The 25,863-nt window shown below is 44.5% G+C and overlaps 2 protein-coding genes across 9 annotated transcripts; both read right to left on the reverse strand.

Annotated features, from left to right (window-relative positions):
• Nucleotides 1-1,607: 1,607 nt before the first annotated feature.
• On the reverse strand, nucleotides 1,608-5,997 carry LOC306834512 (aquaporin-4). Its single transcript, XM_079360443.1, has 6 exons — nucleotides 5,853-5,997; nucleotides 5,243-5,434; nucleotides 3,903-4,064; nucleotides 3,508-3,672; nucleotides 3,080-3,160; nucleotides 1,608-2,614 (listed from the first exon to the last, which is right to left on the reverse strand). The coding sequence occupies exons 1-6, from the start codon at nucleotides 5,865-5,867 to the stop codon at nucleotides 2,399-2,401; spliced, it is 831 nt and encodes a 276-aa protein (XP_079216569.1). The 5' UTR covers nucleotides 5,868-5,997; the 3' UTR covers nucleotides 1,608-2,398.
• Nucleotides 5,998-10,988: 4,991 nt separating this feature from the next.
• On the reverse strand, nucleotides 10,989-25,393 carry baz2a (bromodomain adjacent to zinc finger domain, 2A). Of its 8 annotated transcripts, none has more exons than XM_079359990.1 (29): nucleotides 25,264-25,393; nucleotides 23,783-23,906; nucleotides 22,452-23,339; nucleotides 20,010-21,851; nucleotides 19,568-19,837; nucleotides 19,047-19,424; nucleotides 18,904-18,964; nucleotides 18,229-18,337; nucleotides 17,982-18,083; nucleotides 17,675-17,897; nucleotides 17,526-17,587; nucleotides 17,370-17,435; nucleotides 16,892-17,269; nucleotides 16,553-16,807; nucleotides 16,237-16,451; nucleotides 16,076-16,150; nucleotides 15,805-15,973; nucleotides 15,639-15,701; nucleotides 15,407-15,551; nucleotides 14,683-15,293; nucleotides 14,254-14,593; nucleotides 13,986-14,141; nucleotides 13,586-13,812; nucleotides 13,165-13,448; nucleotides 12,790-12,925; nucleotides 12,517-12,663; nucleotides 12,110-12,354; nucleotides 11,821-11,964; nucleotides 10,989-11,539 (listed from the first exon to the last, which is right to left on the reverse strand). In XM_079359990.1, the coding sequence occupies exons 2-29, from the start codon at nucleotides 23,904-23,906 to the stop codon at nucleotides 11,380-11,382; spliced, it is 7,875 nt and encodes a 2,624-aa protein (XP_079216116.1). In that variant the 5' UTR covers nucleotides 25,264-25,393; the 3' UTR covers nucleotides 10,989-11,379. The 8 variants fall into 8 exon arrangements, with proteins under 8 accessions (XP_079216116.1, XP_079216113.1, XP_079216115.1 ...); XM_079359987.1 differs by having other exon boundaries at nucleotides 25,145-25,392; XM_079359989.1 differs by lacking the exon at nucleotides 25,264-25,393 and adding an exon at nucleotides 24,951-25,114.
• Between the last annotated feature and the right edge of the window lie 470 nt (nucleotides 25,394-25,863).

A 25,863-nucleotide genomic window follows, 5' to 3' on the forward strand; every position in this document is an offset into this window, starting at 1 on the left:
GCACACATGCACATATGCACACATGCAGATAATACAGTTGGGGCCCCGGACGGATGTATCCAAAGCTTGCAGCGCTGAACTGACCCATACATTGAAAGGCCTGATCCTGTGAAACAATTGTCTTTTGCAAGCATGTGGGCCACATATAGAAATAGGCAAGACAAAAAATACATGAATTTAAAACAAAAAGGCAGCAGCCAGCAAAGCATTGCGTATAGTGCACAAATCTAAAGCTATTGCTAAGAAGTGCTCAACACATGTATTGCTTATGTTAATTGTGATATAAATGGAGAAGTTGCTGCATAGATGATTATGAGCTCTTAGACTTGAACTTGACATTCACCCCAGGCTTTTGAGTCTTCCTGCCATCAACAGACCAATCTATGTAGCATATAAAGAAAAGCAACGATCAAGAGTTAAAGTGTGGATAGAGAAAAAACTTTGCAGCAGCAGGAAATCATAAAACCAAGGGGAGTGTGTATTCTGTTCTAAGGGGATTCTTGGGGGTGCTCTGCAGACATTTTCATAGTATGGAAGTTTGTGTGTTTTTGCAAAAGGACGTACGGCCAAAGCCCTGAAAGTTCTGCGTGTGAGGAGCAATTGGGCAGGTCCAGTAGAGCGGACCAGTCCAGAGACATCATTGGTGTTTGTGTGTGTGTGTGTGTGTGTGTGTTGGGGGGGTTAGAGAGGCGAGGCAGGGGTTGATGAAAGCAGAATGCTGAGCTTGCCGTTTTAACACCCCTTTATACATGTTAGAAAGAACACACACAATGCAAAATGCTGGCTGCAATGTGGCAGTATTGTGTGTATGCGTGTGTGTGTGCGCGTATGAATAGTTGATGTTTAAGTATTCTTGCACTCTGCATGACTATTGAAATTTCACCGTTGTAGTGATTGCTAACCCAGTTTTATTTTTCAGACTGGTTGCAAAATAAAAAAAAAAGTGTTTAGACTCAAATTTTAACATTTAAAAACAATAAAGATAATCTTTATCATAACAACTGTGTGTTACTTAGCACTAGTAGGAACTGAGGAGAGGAGAGTTTATTTCGTATTTTGGTTTAATTACATGGAAAAAAACATTTTCGTACAGGACAAAGATGGCGACATACGCTCACAACTGCACAAATATAAATAAAGATTTTATCTCTCCCAGACGCACAAGAGAGTACACACTCGAACATTTAATGGTCCCTTTTAAAGTACAAAGGTTGTGTTCTACGAAGGTGTTCTGTGTGGAGCCATTAGAGGTATGAAGGTCCATTTGATAGTGAATAGGTACCACACGGGCATATATGAAAGAGATGGTAGGCCAATTGAGAGCATCATTGAACCGAGGGAGCAGGACCTCTTTAGCATTTCAAAGCAATCACAAACATTGAATGAAACTGTACAACACAAGGAGACACAAGGGTGTTTTTCAACATGATTTCAATGAGTTTTCATTACAAATTCTAATGATGTGCAAATGTAAACTCGACCATACTGGATCCTGCATTATTGGCTACTACTTTAAATTCTCTTATAACAGGCAAGCTTGGGAAACCTGCAGCCTATTTCCATCTCATATTATTGAACTTTAAAAAAGTAAATCTGTTTTATTTGACAGAAGGATTTATTTCCTTGTTTTTTTTTGCTTGTAAAATAATTACATATTTAATGTTATGTCATCATTTATTTCTCACTCACTCGTTTTAGTTTGGTTTAGCTTAGGGACTTTGTATTCCATCCAAGACTTTGAGAAAAATAAAGTCTGAGTTTCTCTCACAATTATCAACATTACTGAACAACAGTATAATTTAATTTAAATATGACCTACAAAAGCTAAACTATTTCTAATTGGTCATTACTGCACATTGCCCAAACAGCCTTTGTCTACATTTTTCAGTGCAAATATTTTTTTGTTTGAACACTTCTTACACATGTTCAAGACAAAATCAACAGAGCGATAAGACAAACAGGTTTGTACAGGGCACACCAAAATTGACACAGGAGCTTTAAGAACATGAAGTGCAAACATTAAATGAGTCACATTACATTACATTTAATTTGCTATTGTTCAGTTGCTCCTCCTTACACAGCCACCCTCACATTTTCTCTGAAGGTATCACTCCTTTCATAGGAAGATGTGTCTTTATTACTGGGCTTACATTTTTAATGAGCTGTTTTAAACAAAACAAAAATCTTTTTTTAAATAACATGATTTCAGCTACTGTGTCTTATTGTATGTTGTATGTTGGTGGTCTCTTTTTTCATACGAGATGGACTCATATTTGAACAATGTAACTTGCACAGCTGCTTGCAGAGCTGCATCAATGATGAACACAACTAATGATCCTACGAGAGAATCACTTTCATACTACATACAGGAAGTCTCCATGTAAAAGAAGTTGTTTTCTCAGTTGTTTTCTTGCTTGTTGGCCTGTTTAGCTCTAATGGCGTTCTGTGTGACAGTTGAAAGTGATGATCCGGTCATGCTGGCTGTCTCCACAATCTCAATATCCTTACAGGTCAGACAGGCCACCAGCTTCTGGCGAGATGCACTGAGCGAAAAGAAGAACTCATGGGAAACTCCGGCCAGAATCGCACCGAGCACTGGTCCAATCCAATAAACCTGAAGGTGGGCAAAAAAATAAATAACATGATATACTGAGATGAGGCAGAAGAATGGGTACAAGAAATTGGTATAATCCAAGAAAAATATAAAATGCGGCGAGGCTAAATATAAACAGTTTTGCACTGTCAGCAAAGCATGGGAAATTATGTAAGAGGACTTCAAGGATAATGTAAGGCCAACAATAAATGTAAACCAGACATCATAATTACTTTACCAAAGAAAAGAAAATGGAATGAGTCAGGTCTTGGGCTCAGCATCACTTAAACAACGGTGGATAAATAAGTTGCTTTTTTCACATTCTACCTGCATTAGATTGTTTCACCTGCAGTTACCCTAATCAACAATACGATCAAAGCTGTATAATGAAAATAAGCTGGACCCCAGACAGTATAAACCATCATTGCGAAAATCCCTCAAACAGTTGTTACCATGTAGACAGATGACATTTAGCCTTGATCTCACCCAGTGGTTTTCCCAGAAGCCTGTGATGATAGCTGGACCCAGTGAACGCGCAGGATTCATACTCCCACCAGAGAACCGCCCCTGACACAAAAGCAACACAGAAAAATATAAAAGAACACTATGGGTTAATTTTATTTTTATAGATTATTTTATACCCAGATACAATAACATGAGAAAACACAGGTTACAAAACCCTGTGTGAACAACTTCACACTAAAATCTACATTGATGCATTTTTCATATTCAAATACATTTATTTAGAAACTTTTTTTTTTAAATAATACACTTTTCCCTTCTACTGAAAAAACAATGAATGAAACTCTGAATAATTGCAAACATATTTTCCTTCCTTAAAGGGTCACTCCAACACATCTTTATTGTTCGAACCTTTGTCTAGTTGTCAATAAAAACCTGAATGGCCTTCTTACCCCTATTAGCACTCCGGCTGTGTGTGCAAATCCGATGGCGAGGTTTCCTGGTTCTTGACTTTCCCTCCGTCGTTGAGCCTCCACAGAAAAAACAGTAAATACTAACTGGAAGGTGCACAAAACTTCTATGCCCAGAGCCTGTGCTGCATTCAGCTCTAGTGGAACCTGAGGGAGATTAAAGACAAGCAGGAAAAGAGGACAACGTAACAGGAATCAATCAACTAATCTTTATTCTTAATGCTCATTTGTCTCATGACACATCACCAAAAAGGATCAGTTCCAGACCTTACTCCTTCTTTTATTATTGACAATGAGTGCATGCATTTTTACGAGGAATGACAAAAGATAGGAAATGTTGTGATTAAAATGAACAAACTAATCATCTTAAAACCTACCCTGTTGACGAAGTGCTCTGCTGTGGTTTTGAGTGGTAATGCCAGGTAGAGGGCCCCGGTTCCCAAAGAAGCCCCCAAACACTGTGCAGCTATATAAACAAGGGCCCGGAGAACATCCAGCCTCCGAGTGGCTAACAGAGACAGAGTTACTGCAGGGTTCACCTGACCAGAAAGAACAAGCACACACTCTTAGACTAAATGAAAATAGAAATAACACAAAGAGTCAAATAAAATGGTGAATTTGTTTGGAGCTTAGTTTATTACTAAGGGATTTGTAATTGCCTTGTATATTTGTAATTCTTGCTACTTTTACTTCTACACAATTTCAGAGGAAGGTATTTTGCTTTTCTACGATCATCTGTTTGCTGTGATTAGTAGTCTTTTATCTTTTCATGAGAAACTGGTTTGTGACTCCTCCAAAGCCAGAGTGTAGTGTTGACAGCTGACACACATTTCAGGGGTCTATGGTCCAATTAAATGATGCTTCTTTAGGCCAGCCCCTAGTTATGGAGAGCTCTTAACTGGCTAGTGGCCCTTCAGAAAGGGGTTAAAGGGGTTTAAGGTCTTTACCAGAGGCACCATGTTATCTCAAGTTTCAAGCTTCATCCATGCAAAATGTCTCTTTACAAATCATGACTCACGTAAAGTTCTATTGGCGTCATGAATGGCAAATGTCACAGAGTGCTTGTTTGTATCAAGATGAGAAAAAGACATTCCAACATATTTTTTTGTGATCATTTTTTTGTGATATTTATTTGTATATATTGCTCTATTTTTGTAATTTCTCACATGAAGTCTGAATTTGAAAACACTTGATTAAGAGGAGCATTAGAAGATGAAGATTAGCCTATGAGTTGTCGAAAGCTCAACCAAAGAAAAATTTCTCCTGTACGTTTCTCAAAGGTTTTTATAACCCTCCCAAAGAGGAACAATTATGCAATATTTGAAAATGACCAAAAAAATCTGCACAAATTTTTATACTTGTTTTGTTCCATCTGACCGTGTGGAAGGGCCAAAGGTCACAAGACAGGACCATACAACCTGACTGTAAATAGTGTAAGTAGTTTGAACTAATACAGAGTAAATTAGAAATGGTGTCTTTGTATTTCATTATTATCATGTAACATATATATATCGTGATATAATATATTATGGTATAGTATTGTAAAAATTCTATATATAGTATTGCTCTACAATACAAGACTTCATTGTCAAAAGAGAACTTTTGGTACTGTTTTAATTAAACTAATAACTACATCATGACTAACTGCTGTGCTACCATCAGAAAAAGTTTGGTTAAATAAGTAATTGAAATGTTTGTTTGCCTATTAAATACTCACCTGCGCTCCACTTATTTCTCCAAAACAGTGTGCCACTGCAACAATCACCACTCCCACTGCTATAGCTGGGTAAAGGGGTCCCACAGGGCCCTCTCCCAGGCCCGGAACTGAAGCCCCCAGCACTGCGCTCACTAAAACCAGTGTGCCCAGCAGCTCTGCCATCATGGCACGCCAGAACTGACGACTGCGTAGCTACACAGGTAGAGCACGTAAACAAAGATGACCACTTTTTTTTTTTCACAGAAAAACTGAAACTCTTACTGCGTTTCTATCTCGACTTCATTCTAATCATTGTGTTTAACAAGCTATTATTTATGTTTAAATTAGTTTAAAGTCAACTTAACGTTATAAACGTTTAAATAAACCCTTTTAAAACCTAGATATTAACACTATTACACATCTCCTTTGATGTGCTCTGAACAAAAATGCATTGAAAGCACCACTTATCTCAAGTTAAGGCTTAATAACCATAATGGCCTGTAAGAGTGCAGCTTTTCTGGAACAATTCAAAATGCCATACAATACTCACACAAATTTGCCACTTTTCTTAATTTAAAAAGAAATAAATCATTAAGATTTTAACACAAGGGTGTCAAAAAAATATGCTTACCTCATGCCACGTCATTTCCACCTCAATGAATATGTTACCCTCAGGTTTGCTCGCTCTCTGTCAGTCCTTCTGTCTGTCCCTCCGTCTTTCTGTGAAGTTGACAGGCTCTGAGGGCTTCAGGGTCTCTGCCTCATCCGTCAGCAACTTGTAGAGCCTGAGAGGTCTTTGATGAGAGAAGCCTCCCACCTCCCCTCTTTCAGTCTCTCTCGCTCTCTCTCTCCCATTTTCTCTCTGTCTACCACCTTACCCTCTCCTTACCCAGCACCTCCAGCCCTATCAAATCTTCCTCTGCACAAACATTGGGAGCCCTTCCAAGGTGTCTCTTCAAGGTTTTATGTATAACACTGACCCCCCCCCCCCCCCCCACACACACACACACACACACACACACACACACACACACATCCTGCCGACCTTGAACAATTTAATACATCTTCAGAAAATTACCAGGGGCCTTTGACTTATCCTTAAACTCAAGTGATTGTGGACACTTCAGAGGATTGCACAACGGTTGAAACAATGCAGTGAGGGCATAACATATAACCAATGACAAAGGGTGACATAGCTTAATCAGAATTATAAAGCACTGCAACTAATGTGGATGATTTAAAGTTAAAGTGCCAGCTGGAAGCATTTGAAAGCTTCGAGTGATGGTTGTCAGTCAGAGACGGGGACAAATGTGACGAGAAGCAACTTGTTGAAAAGGAAAAGAAACAGACTGAACAAACAGGTGAAGAAGGCAAGCTCTGTCCTGGGCTTCCCACTGGACCCAGTTGAGTTGGTGGGAGACAAACAGATGATGGCAAATCTATCATCCCTGGTGGAGTTTTCCACCCCCCTGCATGGCACTGTCTCAGCACTGGGTAGCACCTTCAGCGGCAGGCTTCACCACCCAGAATCCACCTGCGGTGTCAGATGGAGAGATACAGCAGGTTCTTCCTACCCGCTGCAGTCAGACTGTTTAACCAAGTAGATTACAAAACAACCTCTCAAACTGGACCATTCCTTCCTACCTTGTGCAATAATAAAGCTATTTTATGTTTATCAAACTACCTTGTGTAATAACATGTTACACTTTATGTTCACTGTGTTTTCTTTTGTTTCCAGTCTTTGCTCTTTGCTGCCTGTTGTAAAAAGTAGAAATAATAATTAAAGTGCAACAGCTGCTGGAGTAACTTACATTGATGTTGTCTCACAAACACAAAAACCCCCCCACATTTGCCATTGTGCTTAAATGTAGAAGAAATATTTGATAATTGCTGATCTCTCTCTCTCTGTTTTTTTTTTTTTTTTTTACAGATGAGCAGACCTTTGTTTCGACCACGTCCATGTCCTGAGCACCTCATTTTCATATCAATTACAGGAGAACACTTCATTTCACCATCAAATACATATATATGTACATAAAAACAATTGTGTCTGTCATGCCTTGGACAGCTTAGTTTTGAGGTGAGAGGGGCTTTCCAGCTAAGAGTAGCAAAAGAAAAACAATCAGAATCAATGTGTACTGTCACTAAACCAAAAGAACAGGAATATGATATCCCCCTCCTCTTCTGTCCCTCCATAGTCCACTTATGAGGTCCTGCTCTGATCACCATGGCGACAAACTCTTTCATGATGCTGTTGCCATAGCACCTATTGTGATGCTGCATCTGTGCATGCTTCTATTTTCAGTCTTTCATTTGAAACAAACATGCCCCTTGTGATGGTGTGTTACAATAAAACATTCCTCTGATAAACTCACAATGGAGTTTTTTTTTAAAAATTTTTAGCCTTGTTTTTTATTTCGCACCACTACACCAAGACAAATTCCTCGTATATGTAAATGTACTAAAAACAATTCTGATCATGATTCTGATTTTATTGGCAGCAACTGATTATTGATGTTGTAGCAGGACTATCAAGACAGTTGAAATCATTTTGGTAGCAATATTCTGGATCGAAACAGAGTCCAGAATGAACTGGTTGCAGGCTTTGGGGGGGGGGGTTCTGGCCCCCATTATGCCATGGATCACCCCCTCCTCTCTACAGCAACTGTTTAACCGTTATCCCCCCTTTTGTGGGGCTAAGCCGGACTGTGTGGAGTGTGTTGGGCGGGGGGCACACTGGAACCTGCTGGCGTGGGGAGTTTTCAGCCCCCTTCGCCCAGAGTGCTGACACCAACACAATTTGCCACATACACACAAATATATACCCACACACACACTCTCCAAAAGTGCCAGCTCAAGGATTTGAGAGAGCCATAGAGGACAGCAGTAAAGGGAGAATGCACCGTGAGACCAAAAACACTTTAACAATAATTATTTATCTCCATTTAATGTTTAAGATTCAAATGTAGAATGTCAGTGTGTGTGTGTTGCTCTTGTTTCTGTTCCTCTGAAGAGCAGCTGGGAGTGATGGTAGGGCGTTCCCTGCAGCATGTGCCTCAGACAGGGCCCTCCAGGTAGCTGCAAAGCCCCGCCCACATACTTCAACATATTTCCATCATCATTGTTTAAGTGCTCTAATTCCCCCCTCAATGTGAAAGTTCACAGTAGGCCTGTAAAGGATATACTCAGAGTTGTAGTAGAGGTATGAGGTTAAGGACGTGAGACACTTTCTTCTCTTTTCTTTTTTAAATATCCCCCTTTCAACAAACAGGTGTTAGTCAAAAGTTTCCCCTTATTTTCCATGTATGCTGCTGTTGTACTACTATTACAAAAGCATAAGGATATAAGCTTTCTGCACTCTCTTAATGGACCTGAATACTCACTCTTCATATATATATATATTTTTCACTCAGTAGGACTAACAAATATGAATACTAGACATGGTTGGTCATATTGTTTATGAGGCATGTGGACATGGTCTAATGTTTGGTCATTTCATTGGTAAATGGTAGAATGATTATCACAGTTTCACCGACCGTGGTGAGGTAATGGCTTATTTTGTTGTGAAGTCACGTCACTTCACGTCTCGTATGACCAAGAAAAGCTACAAATCCTCTCAGTAAACTGGAGCTCCATTTAATGAGAACAATCATCCAGTATACCATTGTTAATATTTAAAGAAACACATCATGACAATGGCACAACTGAGTTAACAGAAGGGTCAGATTGTGTGTAGCTGATGTTTTCATTAAGAATTGGGTTTGTTGAATGTCTCCAGTCTTTCACTGAACAAGTACAAGCATGCAACATGTTATTCTGGCTATTCCATTTTGCTAATAAAAATATGTCAGTTTTAAAGGTGTCCAGGGTTTGTTTTCCCTTTAGTTACAATGCTAGACATACTCTATATAAGGTAGAAGTACACCAGTTGTAATACTTTTTTGAGGTTTTTATTCTGGGCCTTTTTATTCCTTTAGGCAGAGAGGACAGTAGATGGAGTCAGAAATTGGAGAGCGAGGGGAGTGCATGAAAGTAGCCACAGGTCAGATTTGAACCCGGCTGTAGTCCACCTGTTTGATGGAATACAGCCTCCGGAAGTTGGGTGTGCACACTAACCACTAGGCTACCAGCATCCCATTGTTGTTTACGTTAATTAACCAAGATTCACTACATTTCATGAGTCCATTCATACCGGTTATTAAACATGTACATCATATGCAGAGTCAGGAGGAGCTGAAGCTTTTGCCAGAATACCTTGGACAAGTAGGCAGGATCCTCAGCATGGTCCCGAGCACTCACAAGTCAGACACACACAGCAACACAAAACATTCAGAGATACAACAAACGAGGCAAAAAAAAACAACCCATTCAGATATAAGACCAAATACTTTCTACTAGATGTGGTTTTATTCAACTCACAGTACATTCTACAGATGCACACGTGTTACATCACCTTAATACAACAGAGTCTTGTAATACCTCCTCTTAAAAATGATGAATTGGTCCTAAAAATATAAAGGAACAAATTTAAAGTCACCAAAACTGTACATTATTAAAAATTCACGTAACACCACGTTTGGTTTTCATGTCGTCTTTTTTTTTTCTTCTGTTTTTTTTTGTTGAAAAAACGTCTGTCCCTTTACGCATAATAAGGAACGTGAATGTTGATTTCCTGTCAACGGATCTGAGTTCAGTGTAAGAAACGCGTTTAAATAAAACCCAGACTGTGGGGTCGTCCCGTGGCCTTCAGAGCACATCAACCATTCCCCGAAACAACATACGAAGGCCCTCGAAAAGCAGACAAAAAAAAAGGAATGTAAAATTGAAAACCAGGGAGGAATGCAATGTGTTAATCATCATCAGAGCAACTTTGCAATGTTAGTCTTTAAAATTGGGAGGATTTAAGATTTGCACATAACTACCTTTGAGATGCTCTTCCTGCTTTGACAAGTGGAGAACAAACCAAAGTCAAAGCGTCATTTTTTTCACAACACAATTAGAGTATTGACGGTGAAAACAGTGTCTCGTCTTACGTGAGGGAAAAGATTGAGAACGGCTTTTGGAAGTAGCATCCTGTCACCTGCGGACACTCTGGTGTGTACAGTCTGGTATCAGATCAGGTGGAAGTCGCGGTTTATTCAACAAGAGGGACAGTGAAGTGTGGGCCTATGAGAGCGGACTATCTGAGCCAAACTTAAAATCCTCCTGTTTCAGAAACCAGTGTCTTTCACACAGCAGAGGCAGGTGTGTGTATGTGTGTGTGTGTGTGTGAGAAAACATGAGTATGTTGGTGAAGAGTGTGAGTGCACGACTTTAAGTGGAGGTTATACAACGTCTACTTGTGACAGTCCAAAAGAGAGATTCCTTAAGTTTAACTGGCCTTTCATAAATGATCAAGACATTTCTATAAGGTCATCTGTACACATCCACTACAAGCTATTGCTATTAAATAATCCCAGCTATTGTAATCTGTATATATATTTATATATAGAATATATAATAAAAATATATTGAGCAAAAAAGTTACTTCTATGCATAAGACCACGTTACATTACATTTCTATTGAACAGGTAAGAAATGGCCCAAGCTCAGTGAGGAGTTGTGATCCATTTAGTTGTCGAGTGGTGCCGAGCAGGTCCAGAGTGCAGCAGTGAGGCTGCGATAGTGTGATCAGGCCCTGACCTTCAACGTGAGTCTGAAAGCACAAAAGCACTCAAGAGGGGGGGAGGGGCTGGAGACGGCGTCGTTTATCAGCAGTGGGGGACCTGACCGAAGGCCTCGCAACGACATGGAGCATGTGAACGGACGTGACAGCCGGGAGAACTCAAACAAGAAACGGAGGTGATGAAGAGAAGATGAGACGACATGTAAAGGAAGGAGGATAAAGTGTGCGTACATGCAGTCACTCTCCGTGATGGGAAATGAGTACAAGAAAATTCAAGCCAGTTCAGTTGTGGGCCTGGAAAATAAAGGAGGCCCGTAGAGGGGACGATAACAGACAAATAGCCAAAATCTATACATATACACCTATACATGAGAGAATACACATAGCTGGAAGAAGCTCCAGAGAGTCTTTGCAGTGATGGAGAGTGTTTGACTGGTACGGTGAAAACACCAACAGTATATAGCCCCACCATGAGGGGAAACGTTGCAGGCTCCTATTTGTCCTTGTTCGAGTAGAACTCCGCCCAGCGGCTCTCAAAGAAGCGCCTCATGGCGTGTCCAGCGATCCCCACCTCTGACGTGTCCTCGTTGAACATCTCGCAGTTGTTGAAGATGAGGTGAGCGTCTGCAGCAAACTCCTCACAGCTGCAGTACCTGGGACGAGGAGGAAGAGGAGAAGACTGGAGATGTAATTCTGTGTCATTGATGTTGTTTTCTCTCTGCTCGGTTCTAAAGAGCGAAGGAGAAGGCTGACTGGGGAAGATTGACTTTAATATAGGCTGTATAGCTTAGAGGTTTATATTCACACAAACAAGTTGGTCAAAGATAATTCACTTTCTGCGTTTGACTCTGCAAAGCTCGTGTTATCGTGCAGTCTGTATGAAGAAAGGGATGAATTTAGTGATGATGAAATGTGTCTGATGATCTGCTCCTACCCGCCCTGCAGCAGTCGTTCTCTCATAGTGAGGAAGTCCATGGGGTTCTTGATGATGCGTCGGTAGCCTGGCACCAGTCGGGGGTTTACGGGTTCAAGGAACGGCCAGGCATCTGCATGAGACTCCATCTCCATGAGAATGATCCTGCAGGGAAAAAAAAAAACACAAAAATCACAACCAAAGATCCATCACAGCAAAACGTTCAGGAAAAAAAAAACATCGATTTAAAAAGAACGCAAAAGATGAGTCTTCATGGTGATGACTGGACAGTTATGAAGGCGTGACTCACTCGCAGAAGGTGAGGTCCGGCTGGTTACGTGTCGTCATGCGGCGACGTTTAGCGCTGCTTCCCTCTCCAGAGGAACGAGAAGATGAGGAGGGTGCCCCCGTCTCCTTGTACCTCGTCACCATGCTGCCGCCACTACGGCGCGACGTTGTCGTTGTCGTCGTCTCCTCTTCAGAGCTCTCGTCTTCGTATCTTCTCTTTTTCACCCTGGTCCTCTTTTTGGACGAGCGCGGGGAATCACTTTCGTCCTGTGAGACAGCGAATGAGAAAGGAGATTGTGCCGATGAGACAAGCATTCAATGGAAGCAGAATATTCTTAAGAGAAAACTAAAAAAAAATAATAATAATAATAATAAAAAAATCTAGTTTATTCTGCAAGTTTTGCTCAGAATCACAAAACTGGTTTTGACCTTGGCAACGCAGGCAGGACAAAACCAGTCTCCCTCTGGCACCTGGGTGATTTTGGGCTTGAGGCAGTACATGTGGCAGCCACGATCACACCCGTCACACAACAATAGGCAATCGTCATTGTCTCCTTTCCTGCAGACCAGGCAGTTCTAAAAAAAAAAAAAATAAATAAATAAAAAATAGCGATCACGTAGAAGACGTCTTAGTGGTCGGAATCGCAACTCATTTAATGATGTGACTTGGTGTGCTGAAATATTAGTGGGAGGGTTTCTTACCACTTTAGTCACAGATCTCTCCCAAGCGATGGCCTTCTCCAGCTGAAGCAAACACAAACAGAGCTGTGGAGCACTGCGACAGCGATCCAGAGCCTGCCGCCACGTTCGTAGTCGAGACGTGATCTCGCTTTCCAGACTGGGAGAGAAGAGCATTTTGAGGAGAATTTTCTTTTTAGGTCAGGCAAAAAAGTAAACAGGATTAGCAGCGTGATCTCAAAACTAAAATAAAATCTACCTGCTTCTTTTTGTCATTTCAATAAAACTACTAATTATTTCACTATACTTATACTTATTTCACAACACAAGAAAAAAAAAATAAGATGAGAACTCTTACAGACTGCTCCCTTAACCTTAGAGATGGTCTGTCATTCTAACCTGATGACATCCATGGTCAGCTCTTCTCCCGGCGTCGGGGTGAGGGGAGCCAGTCGCATCACCTCAGCGGGGTTCCACAGCGGCTCCTTCAGGTAGCGTCTCTCAATGTTTCGCTCCAGATTCGCCAACCGCAGCATGGCCAAATCCAGCGGGTGTGTGGCGATGCGTGGCAGGCCCGACCACTCCTTCTTGGTCCGCACGGTCCAGTCGTCCAGCGGGTCGGCGTCGTGCTCGTAGTACTGGAGGTCGTCCCGGGTGGAGTCCGGATCCGGGATTGTGTAGGGCTTGAGTAGAGAGAGAGAGAGAGAGAGAGAGAGAGAGAGAGTGAGGGTCGGCGAGGGAGACAAATATACGGGTGTTAGGCACCACTTCCTGAATGAAAGACTGAACTATCGTTTTATTGAACGGATTCAAACGATACCTGGAATTCTGCCATCGGCGTCTCTCCATTAGGTTCAGCTTCATTCACTGCACCCTGAGGAAGAGCCTTGAGGTGCAGGTCAGCTGCTATGACCCTCTGCTCCAGATCCTCAACCCACTGCAGGGTGCTGATGTCGGTCTCCATCGTCTTCTCCTGCACTTGCCAGGGCTGCTGCAGAGCCTCCATCAGCACATCCTTCTCCTCCACCTTCAACTCAAACATGGGGTCTGACCAGAAAAACGACACAAACATTAGTTAAGGGAACGAAGTATAAAAAAGGGAAAACGTGCACGAAGAATTCTGGACGATCAAGTCGAAACATTCTTCGTAAAAAGTTCAGCAGTTATGAAGCAAATCCAACCACGCAGCTACGAGAAAAGGAATAACCAACAACGCTCACCGTTGATCGCTTTAGTGCATATCTCAGCCAAACTCTCCATGTGTTTGGCCAAATGTTTGTGGAGCACCTTCTCCCTGATGCCCCTTGGGTGAAGCGCCTGTAAGGTGCTGTACAGTTCTGCTGGATCCTTGATCCACCACCAGCCCCGCACCATAGCTGGAAAAGAGACACGTGACACAGCCCGTGAATAAAGACACAAGGTTGGCTCTGCATGTTTGTCACTGAGAAGACGTGATGAAGATCAAGCGTTTAAGCAGGTACGACTTACATGCTGGGATGGGTTTGACCACCAGCTGGGTGAAGTACAGCTGCTCCAGCTCCTGAAACACAGCATTCGGAGGTCGACCTCTGCGTTTGGCTGCGGCTCCTCTCGGCCCTCTGCGGGCGGGACTACTGCCCCTGCTGCCTCTCCGCCGCCTGCGAGCTGGCCTGCCGGGGGTGCTTGGGGCGGGCTTGGCAGGAGGAATGGATGCTGGGAGAAACTGAGGGGGCACGGGTGGTTGGGCTGAAATAGGAACAGCCGGGGAAAGAGGTGAAGGGGGGATGTCCTGCAGCGTTGCTGGTGTCACAGAGTCGGCGGGGGTCAGGCCAGGCAGAAGTTGGTCCGGCTGAGAGGTAGCAGGAAGTTATTCATTAAAATATCATAAAAAAAAAAAAAGACTTTATTATTATTTATGGTACGATTATGATTTCAAACCTGCACAAGTAGAGCATCCAGTGAAGGCAGAGGACTTGGGATCTGAGGGAGGAGTTTCGGGGGGGATCTGGGCGGGTTTGGTATCTGGTGCTCGGTCAGAGAGTCGTCATCACACGGTTGTTTGGGGAGCAGGTTGAACCAGTGTCCCTGTTTCTCTGCCATCTCCTTCACACTCTCCTCCGGTCGGTTACCCTCCGGAGCGTCGCCTGCTGCCGAACACGTGCCGTTGCTCACCGCTTCCTGTGATTGGCTGAGCCAACTCTGGAAGGCAGCTTGCGTGAGCTCGTGTGTTCCGCTGCTGGGTGATCCGGGTCCTTCTTCTCCTCCGGACCGGGCGCTACTTCGACGCCTGCGGCGGATCTTCGCCGTGCGGAGGTGAAGCTCAACTTCTGGTTTGATCTTTCGGGGGCGTCCTCGTCCTCGTGGTCTGCTCATGAGGGAGGCGGTGCCCGGGAGGGGGTCGTCCTCTGGGGAGAAGGTCTGTTCCTTGGTGGGGGAAGGTGAGGAAGGCAGAGTTGGAGGGGGGGTCGTAGGCATGGTGGTCTCCTCAACTTTGGGCTCCTTTTTGAGGAAGGTGACGGGAACTTCGGCTATAAGAACATCTCCTGAAGCTGCAAGATCAAACACAGGAGTTCAGATAAAAACAGAAGGAAAACATTTCTTGAATATGAAAATAGGAGGAATAAAATTTCCTTCGACATATACAGCAGAAACGGGAACTCACTCAGCAGCTCCTCCGGCCCCTCGACCAGAACTCCTCCCAGGTGAGGTAGAGCCAAGTATCTGCGTCGGTATCGGTCCTGGCCCAGCAACACGGCCCGCATGGAATGAGACGACTGTAGCAGCTTTTTACGGAAAAACGCTTGGCGCTGTGGAGAACCAAATCGAGAGGGATATTTAATATGCAAGAACTCAAAACATGTGACACAATGTCACTGGAGTAGCAGCAGACTCACCTTGGTTAGCTTATCGATCTGCCTTTCAAGTTCTGGAATGCTCGCATTTGTCGGGCTCTCGCTCTGAAACACAAAAAGGAAACAAATTCAATGTTGGAATTCAACATTTCGGAATCTGCAAAGAAAAAAAAGAAAAACGAAAAAAAGCCCAGGAGGCAACACGTACATCGCTGAGTTTTGGCTCTTCTTTGCGTGACCTGCGGCTGCCTCTCTCCACGCCGCTCTCCTCCAGGCTGAGGTTCTCCTCCTCGGCCACTCTGGCACTGCGCCTCCTCTCCTCAAAACACAGCTCTTCTTCTGAGCGTCCTGTGCGACGAGCTAGCGCTGCCTTCAGTCTGAAAGAGGGAACACAATCAGGGATCAATGTCTCCTGTGAGTGTCGTGCCTTTAAGATCTGTGACATGCTCTGTATTTGAAGACTGAAGCCATAATCTTACTTGCGCAGTTTCCCCTCAATTATCCACTTGTTCTTCCTGTAAGTTGCCATGTTTTCTAATGTGTTGTCGATGTCACTGAAATATAGGATGCACACATTAATACAGAGAGACGTGATGGAGGAGAGAAGCCCACAGAATGAATGATGAGTCACTGTCCTCACCTCGTCACAATGTTGCTGCTGTTGAGCTCCTCCACCAGGAAACCCAGGATGGCGGCCTTGGTGTCGGGCGGCAGGGCGTGGAATGTTTTGGTCCTCAGCGTGTTGCAGACCTCAGTGTTGTAGCCGTGCGCGTCGAGGAAGACTCGCAGGACTTCTGAGACGGTGCTGCGGGTCAGCTCCAGCTCCACCAGCTTGTCCCCGAGGATCTTCACAGACTGAAGGAGGAGACGGAAACAGGAGAAGATTTTTTTGTTTGTTTGGATTTATTCGGGAATTTCACTTGCGGAGATAATCTGCTCAGAGTGCCGTAACACACCTGATAATACGATGGCAGGCCGGGGTCGTGGAGAGCAGCCTCAACCAGCTTTATCAGCAGGTCCTGGACCTCTCCTTGGCTGTCCCCCAGGCCTAAGAGCCCCTCCTGCAGCGTTGCCAGGCTGGGGATGTCGTTGGGTACATTGAGACCGATCACTTTCCCATAGCCATGGAGGAACTCAACCACAGTCAGGCAGTGTGCAAAAGATGTGCCTGACAGAACCACACCAGGGATATGGGACAGCTCTGGAAGGGGCTGAGAACATGAAAGGTGTAAAAAGGTTGTTTAAAAAAAACAAAACACACCGCTAATGAAAGAGTTTCCATGATAAAAGCTCACTTTGTGGTCTGTGAGACACATGTCCTCTGTCGGCTTCTTCAGCTCCTCTGCGATCAGCTGCTGCCTCCTCCTCTCCTCCAGGCGTCTCTGGGCCTGCGCTCTCCTCTCTGCTGCCCTCTTCGCTGCCTGAGCGGCCTGAGCTGCAGCCTCGGCCTCTGCCTGAGCTTTAGCCAGAGCCTTGGCTTTACTGCGGGCGCCCAGCACCCTCTTCCCCTGGGCTATCCTCTCCTCGTCAGTCTGCTGTACGGGTGGAGGAGCCTCCACTTTGGCCGACCTCCTGCGGCCGGGCTTTCTGGGCTCTGCCGGCTGCGTGAGCTGTGGCGCTGTCGCGTCAGTCGGTTCCGCCTTCAGCTCCGCGTGCTTGGCATTTTCTTCAAGCTGAGCGGCCACAAGAGTAAAGACAGAAGAGTTGATTACAAGGTGTTTCTGAGAGGGAAACCTTCTGATCATGTTCGTCTGTGTCGCGTGGATTCTCTACCTTTGCTTTCCTTTTTTCAAGTTTCATCTTCTTAATCTTTGCATCATCCCGTCTCTTCATTCTTGCCTAAACAAAAACATGAGAAAAAAAAATTCAAGACGTGATGTCAAAGGCATCACAATAAGATCATAAACCTCTGAATGTAACTATGTGCACCTTTTTCTTCATCTTCTTTTTGATTTTTGCCAGCTTCTCTTTTTCCTCCTCTGTGAGAGCTTCTGCAGGAGTGAAGGGAAAACCGATTAGACTACATGCTGTAGACACGTCCTTACACGCTCTACCTCACGCAGTCTGTGTCCACTCACCCTTGGCCTCAAGCCGATTCAAAAGCTTGGCATCGACTTTGCTGAGGAGGTCCACCATCTTGGGTTTAGGAGGTCGACCAGGGCGACGGGCCGGCACGCCCTTCAGTCCACGAGCTCTGCGAGGTTTCTCTTTGTCGGGGTTTGGAGGACGACCTCTCCGGCCAGTGATGGCCATGATCATAGAGGGAACCTCCTCGTTGGCCAAAAGGGTCCACTTGGTACCCTGTTACATAAACAAGAGATGAATAAGTGCATTCTTCACCAATCCTTTTAACAGGTAGAAAGTGAATGGCGTTTCTAAACCGACCTCGGGAGTTTCTCTTTCTTCATAAAAATCTCCAACAGGCATGCGTGGGCTGAAGCTGAAGTGTTCCCTGCTGACCACGCTGTCCGTGTGCCTCTTCAAGTACTGCATGAAGACATCAGGAGGACAGAGAGGGGACATCATGGTCATCGTTTAGACGTCAACAACACATCCGTTCACGTATTTACATCGACACAAACTGGGATTTTTAAATTGAGCTGCTTTTTCCTGATAGCCAGGTAAACGTTACCTTGATTATTTCTGGGAACTGCTTCATCCTCCTTCCACAGGGCGTGTAATACCAGGTTTCACCCTTCATGCGGTTCTCCGTTTTCTTCACACGAATCTCCCTCTTCCAACTGCAGTGAAGAGAGTTCATCGTTACACTACGGTTTAAAAGATCAGTGGAGTGGATGTTCCAATAAACGCCTCACAAACTAAAATAAACATCCAAGTAAATATATTTAGAAGTTACTAAAAACAGTTTAAGACTTTTTTTGTATAGGAAAGTGGATAGAGCAGGGAACAGGGGAGAGAGAGATATGACATGTTGAAAAGGAGCCACATGCCAGAGTTACACCTGGGTCTATCGGCACCCCTCTTAATTATGATTTTTTTTTTTTTTTAACAAATCTTAGATCAGCATATAAATGCCTACAATGGCAAATATTATATATTATTATAATTTAAAAAATATTTAATCACAGTTAAGGATCACCAAAGACCTTCTTTGAGTAAAACAGGGGGTGAAAATGATGCTATATTAAGGGTTTCACAGTTTACATATTAGATTTATTTATAGAGGAAGAATCCTACTCTGAACAGAACTCAAACATCAGATTTTAGTTTGCAGAACTCTTATGCTGAAGGTCTTGAAATACGTTTTAGCAGATGACGGCTCTCTTTGAACAAACTACCACCATACCCGTGCTGCAGCGGGAACTGAACCTGCTCCTCAGTTGCGACCCTCCGTCCTCTGGATTCACCTTTAAGATAAAATGCACACAACCGTTATTTAGTGTCAGACCATTAAACAGTCCTAACAAAGTCTCATGAGATGACGGTTACCTGCAGTGGAGCTGTCGTCATCATTTTCGTCAGCGCCGGCGGCAGTTTTTTCTTTGTCCTGTTTGCTTGTTTTGACCAGGTTTCCTTCCTGGTTTTGTTTCTTGGCCCTTCTCCCCTTTTTGGGTTTCTCCGCTGATGTGACGATAGCTGAAGCATTTGCCAGAACGGCTTCAATCGTGGCGGTGACCGTGTCGACCTCTTCCGTGGATGGGCCGGCCTCTCCACCCACATCTGATGTTTCTTTGACGTCGCCTTTGAGCGACTTCCTCTTTCTGCCCCTTCCCGTTCCCTCCCTTTTCTTCACTCCCTCCTCAACAGTCTTCACCGTCTCCACTCTTGGGGTTCGAATCCTGGGCTGCCGCTGAGACCCTTCTGGAGCTTAGAATACAGAAGAAAAAAAAAATACAGGAAAATTTTATAAACAAGAAGATGGAGACTTTTAGCTAATCGAGTTGGATGACTTAGAAATCATGTATTTTTTTATAGCCTTTTAAAAACCGTGTTGAAATAAAGTTCAGTACCTGGGCTTTTCGTCCACAGCGCTTTTGGAGTACGAGGTTTGCGTGTTTTCCCTGGGGTTTTCAGCTGTGCTCCAGCAGGCGACGCAGTCTGATCAGTCACGGGTTGGAGAGGGTGAACGGCGGGGCCCTCTGCTGGGGTGCTGAAGGCGATGAAGTTCTCATCTCTCATCTTGAAACTCGGGGGAGTCGGGGTCTCGTCGAGTGTGGTCCTTTTGCCATCGCGTCCAACCGAGTCGGGCGTGTCGCATCCTCTGGGTTCCCACTCGGCTTCTGTGCCCGAGATGAAACAACAGCGCAGAGTTTTGTGAGGCAAATTAAGAAACGTGGGATGATTACATAAAATATGGACACAATGAAGAATAAATAAAATGCTACACATTAAGCATATGAGAAAATGTACTATAACGTGAAGACTACGTAACACAAATTTGACGACAAATACCTGGCTGAGGTGACAAAAGCGAGCGGGAGTTGGACACGTCACTGTAGTCCAAAGAGGGATCCTCCATCTGAGAGCTGTCGTTCAGAGACGACTGCAGCATGGAGTCGCTGGGGATTTGGAAGCCGTCCTTCGCCTCTCCTGCCTCAGACGTTTCTCCTCCCCTGGTGGAGTCCAACGTGTCATCTCTGGAGGAGTCGTCTGCGGAGGAGCCGCCGCTGCTGCTGCCGTCTCTCGTGGTGTCAAACGCAGCGGACGGATCTTCTTCTGCATGGGAAGTGTTGTCAAACTTAGAGGTGTCCGGTCTGGAGAGGAAGCTGTTGTCAAAAAGAGCCGAGTCGTCCACGCACGAGCTGTCGTCGTCGTCTTCTTCACGAGAGGCCTCCTCGAAAAATCGAGAGGGGGTTTCAAACTGGGAAGAGTCATCAAAACCTTCCTCATCCGTCGGGTCCGACCTGGTCATGAGGAGATGGGACGACTGTCTGAGTGGCGTCTCCTCCTCTTCCGCTTCGCAGGTGGCCGTGCTTTTCATATGGTGCTTTTCAGATTCTCTCCTTTCAATGTTGGGCTTCTGATCGACAGCTTCTACTCTCTGCGGCATGCTTTCTGTGCCAGAATCGAGCTGAGGGAAGCTTTCCTCCTCATTCCCGTTCCTCTTCTCATCGCCGTGATCACGGTGCTCTGGCTGGGGAGACTTCAGGAGAGGAGGAGCAGCGGCGGCGTCAGAAGAATGCTGCGCAAAGCCAGCGCCTCGGACTGCTCCGGAGAGCGCAGAAACCAAGGCAGGAGGGCCAGACGCGGGCGCAGTCCTGGAGGCTTGAGTGGTTAGAAGAGGTAGGGTGGACAGAGGTCGGGCTGTGGGACTTTCCTGGGCTGAAGGGAGGTTCATGGCGGCAGGCGGTAACGATGCTGCAGAGGCAGTGGGAAGACCAGAGTCAGCAGCTGGTGGAGCGTCTGCTGACGGAGCTTTCGATACAGTAATGGGAGACGCAGATGTAGATAAACAAGAGCCAGGCGATGTTGCGGCCAGAGGTCCGGATGATACTGAAGGCTTCTCGCCTACTGAGGAAGTGGACAATAATTTGGGTGGTCCATACTTTTCAAGTTGACCTCCAAAGCAAGGTGTCAGCAGGGGTGGCTTGGACCCTTGAACCATCCGTTGAAGGGATGAGATGGGTGCAGACACCGAGTACGAAGACGTGGGCACAAGAGCGGGAGGGGAGACCGTTTTGGGAGGTCCCGATGCTACAGGAGACAATGGGGATATGTTGTGTTGAGCCACAGACTCTGAGGCAGAAGAAACTGATGCAGGTTTGGGCACGGCATCGGCCGGAGCAGGAGGATTCGACAACGCTGGAGCCGACGCGGGCAAGGAGGAGGGAGAGGACCCTGCTGACAGATGCTTGGACCCAGCAGGGGACGAATCGGTTGCGGCAGAGGCGGGAGGCCTTGGATACAGCATCATCAAAGGAGGTGTTGTGATTTGAGCCGGGGCAGCTTCGACATTAGGGGATGATGCTGGGGGCACAGGTGCGGGAGATGTGGAAGAATAAGAGACCCGAGGAGGCGTTGAGGCTCTGGTTGTTGACGCAGCTGCAGGAGGTGTAGATGCAGAGAGCTGGGAGGACACAGACTTAGGGGGTGTTTTCACGGCTGTCTCTCTGACAGGAGAAGACATTTCTGGCCGCGGCGCCGTTGGCTGCTCAGAGGGCTGACGATAGTCACTTGTAGGTCCCATGGGGTGGGGTGGATAACTATCACTTTTGGGCAGCCTTTGGGAAATAGATGCTCTTTCTGTACCATTATAATTTGTGTCTACCTCCTTGACGGCTTCTCTTGTATGCCCTGTAAGAGAACACCAAGAAAACAGTCATTAAAAAAAATATATATATATATATAAATCTACAGTAGTAGTAGTAGTTTTAGTTCATCTTTTTAAATAAAATGATCTCTGAGAAAAATAATATCTTAAATACATTCAGAGGTCCAGAAAGTAAGAGCTGTTCCTGACATCACACCTCACTTTTTTTTTTTTCTTTTTCACATTTTAATAGTCAAACGGGACCACCTGCTGGTTGACTCTGGGCACTATCGCTCTGCTGAACACAGAAATAACTTGTTAGGCATCATTTCTCCTCAAATGTTTAAACAGGCTGATCAGAAACTCTGATGGCTATGTCAGGTGTGTTGAAAAGGAAGAAAACTGAATGACTGTATGATTAAGAGCTTATCTTATTAGAGCTCAACTGGTGACATTAAAAGCAGGAAGTGAAAAGTAGGAGAGAAGAGTTAAATCAAGCAGGAAATCAAATTTAAAATGAAAACTTTAGTGTCAAAACCAGAACCAAACAGTTCCAGGCACCAATCTCATAGTAATTACTTTTATGGAAAAACATAAAAGGGAAAAATGAGTCCAAAAGTTGCAAACACAGTAAAAAATATCACCTTGAAGGACAGTAGAGACTCCTAGATTGCCAGCATGGGGGCTCCGCTCCCTGCTGTGGCCCTTGGGGGATCCACTGTCCCGCGCTGTTGATGGTGATATCACCGCTGCCGAGGACATCCCAACAGGGAGGGGGCTGCTGGTGCCCCCCCTGCCTAAACTGTGGTGCTGTGGGCTGCCACGTGGAGGAGTAAAATTTTGTGCAGCAGGGGGAATCATCTGAGCCTGGCTTTGGGGCTGAGACTGCTGGGGCAGTTGTTGCGGGGAGGATGGTAGGGAAGGGTGCTGGGGTTGATGCTGGTAGTATGGCATCCCATTAGGCAACATGCCATAGTGCTGTGGTTGCTGGTGCTGCTGGTGGTGTTGGTGTGGGAGGCGATGGGAGTGGAGGTGCTGCTGTGACGGCGGATGTGACGGAGGCTGTAAGGACTGCTGCTGGTGATGTTGTGATGTTGTAATTCCAGGATGCGCCTGACTCTGGTAGCTCCCATACATACTGTGGGAATTATAGCTCATCTGCTGTGGGCTAGGGTTACTCCTGTTCCAGTACTGACCCCCAGTTAGAGGCATGTTCGGTGGGCCTGCCACAGGGGGCTGGTGAGAGGCTTCAACACCCCCGTTCAGTTGGTACTGTCCACGTCCCTGGAAGTGGTGCTGTGACTGAGGCTGCACCATACCAGGAGCAGGCTGCTTCTGGTGCATCCCGTGCCCAGGAGGGGTGCCCATGGCTGGACCATACTGAGGGTGCCCTCCCCACAAGTAGTCATAGCCCATGCTGCCCTGGTGGTGGCTGCTCATGTGTGGGTAAGGAGCAGTCGGGGGGTTGGAACCAGGCACACCAGACCCGAGAACAGTAGTAACGCCATTCACATTCATTTCGCCATTCATATCTGTCAGACAGAAGAACATTGAGCACCTTCAAAAAATAAAGGTTGAATATCGTGATGGTTGACTGAAGCAAAAAGTTAAATCAACCATGCTCTCATTAATTTTATTTTCCTGCAAGAGTTTCCTCTTAATGTTCAGTATTTTTACTCTGACGGCGCAAAACATTATTTTATATGTAGCCTTTGTGTGGAGTCTTAGCATATGTGTATTGTGATATGAATTTATATGGTTTATTGTATTGTGTATATATTCTGCGTTCAAACATCTTTTCTATGTGAGATTGTTATTTTTCTACATGGTCCCTGACAACTAAACTAATAAACTCAAATAAACTAAATGAAAAGTATAGCTAACTGAGTACTTTTTGTGTCGCTCTTTAAAGTGAATTAATTAACATACATTTTCAAATTTAGATACCTGTTTTTATTTCTAATAAAATACTTACTCTTCCCCTGCTGAGGAAAACTCATGGAGGACCCGTTAGTATAAAGAGAATCCCCTGAGGAGAGTTTCAGTCCTGAGTTAGCTGAGGAGTGGGTGCCATAGTTGAAATGATTATTTGAATCCATCTAAACAAAACAAAAAAAGAAAGAAAATTAACACTCAAACTGAAATGTCAACTTCCTGCTAAATACATCTTTAAAAAAAAAAACATTTAAAAAGAAGGAGCGAGGGCGCCTGTACACGTTATGAACCAGCGTGGAATCACAAATGGGTTATTTAAATGTTTGTTTTAGAAGGCGACGCAATGAAAGAAATGAAAATGAGTAAAATATAATCTCCCTTGATCAATTTGGCAACCGCATCTTCAGACAACACCATTTCAATTCAAACATCCGTCAAAATGTCGCAGCAGCAGATGTCGGGCCTTAGTAATGGATGATAATCGGGATATATCGCGATAAAAGCTCCTGATGAGCAGCTGCTAACTTTAGCACATCCTCCTCTGATCTAACCCGTGATAATAAGACATGTTTGGCCCGGGCAGGGATAGTAATTCAAGACTCGGCAGATTAGCGAAAAATATATTTAAGCCACCACTTACTTCATCGAGGCCTGAAAGAGTGTTACTAAAACATGTCTCCGCTCAGCCTTGTCATATACTTAAGCATCATACCAGAGTGAATACAGGATGTTTTTCCTCTAATAGCACCAGAACAAGGCCACAGATGAAGCAGACGCCGCAGCAGTTAGCTAAATCGCGCGAGCTGCCGTTTGAATTGAACATTTCACTTTAAATCCCAAAACAACCGACACACTAAACCTAACATATCACTTAACCCCAACAAGATGGTTAGTTAGAAAACTCTCTACATTTTCTACTAAACATCCAACCAAATACCATATAATCCGATTCCAAGGTTATTAAGCTAAATCATCACAATAGAAAAAACGTTACCACAGCAGCACGCTAGGTAGATAAGCTAACTGTAGGTAGCATCCTTGACGTTACCCGGAGAAGGCAGCGACGTTAGCCGATAGCCAGGTAGCAGGTACGGCCACCACGCTGCCGTGGATCCGTGAAGCCTGTTATTAATAGACAGCTCGGCGGGTCTAAGTAAATATCTACCGGTTTGTTGACATTGACCGGAGTAAACACAACCCAGACTCACTTGTTAACAGATGGAGGCGTGCTGCTCCCCCTTTTGTTCACGGGCTAACATTAGCTAGCAGCCAGATGAAGTTACATTGTTTACGCTGCACGCACACAAGACACACATTTTTTTTTTTGCAGAGCATCATCTGCCCACACCATCACCACCACCATCAAAAGTTTCGTAGATAATTCAAGATACAGGAGTCCAACCTTTCAGTCCTTTTGGATTTCGAAGAGGCGGAGGCTTCATCTAAGCAAACATGTGGAGGGGAGAGAGGAGGAGGAGAGAGGATGGCACACAGGTAAATAATACACAACTATCCCCTAACCTTTGGGTATTAAATTAGCAAACATGGCTGGTGTGGTCCAGTGCAGCCATGATCACAGAACAGAGCGAACAGTAGCTACGTCAATATCCCGAAAACAACAACAACACACACATCCGGTCTCAGTCTACTACTTCACAAGAAAACAGATCATCATAGTAATCACAATAAAATAATAATAATTCTCATAATATTATTAAGAAGAAGGAAGACGATGAAGTATTAAACCTTTATAACATAATAATATTCATCATCATATATGTTGTTTTACTGACAGAATTACAAAAAACAAAATGTTCTTAATTCAAGGCGTTTTAATCGATTTAGTCTATGTTCAGATACTTTTCTTGACTAGTTTGTTACATCACCTCAATGTTGGACCATGTTACCAATATGTCACCTGAAAAGAAGAATCATTTTTATTGGCTATGTATGTTTAACACACGAAGACTTTAACTTCGGTAGACTGTTCTCTCTGTACAAAGTTAACATCAAATATTAACACTTAACTAAACAATATAAACAAGTATAGACAAATGTGTACAAAACTAAAAACAAATATGTACAAGACTAAAAACATTTGTTTTTGACCGATTGATCGGT

Source organism: Symphodus melops (genome assembly GCF_947650265.1).
Source record: "Symphodus melops genome assembly, chromosome: 13".
NCBI lineage: Eukaryota > Metazoa > Chordata > Actinopteri > Labriformes > Labridae > Symphodus > Symphodus melops.

What these genes read in the sequence shown, in the direction of transcription:
- LOC306834512 (XM_079360443.1), bottom strand. An exon ending in CAGCCGGAGTGCTAATAGGG is followed by an intron (nt 3,161 to 3,507) that starts GTAAGAAGGCCA and finishes CTTTTGTGTCAG; the next exon opens with GGGCGGTTCTCTGGTGGGAG. An exon ending in GCTTCTGGGAAAACCACTGG is followed by an intron (nt 2,615 to 3,079) that starts GTGAGATCAAGG and finishes GCCCACCTTCAG; the next exon opens with GTTTATTGGATTGGACCAGT.
- baz2a (XM_079359986.1), bottom strand. Translation starts at nt 24,565, where the DNA reads ATGTTCAATTCAAACGGCAGCTCGCGCGATTTAGCTAACTGCTGCGGC. An exon ending in GCTTTTGTCACCTCAGCCAG is followed by an intron (nt 19,838 to 20,009) that starts GTATTTGTCGTC and finishes TCTCGGGCACAG; the next exon opens with AAGCCGAGTGGGAACCCAGA. An exon ending in CTGACCATGGATGTCATCAG is followed by an intron (nt 12,926 to 13,164) that starts GTTAGAATGACA and finishes CTTCTCTCCCAG; the next exon opens with TCTGGAAAGCGAGATCACGT.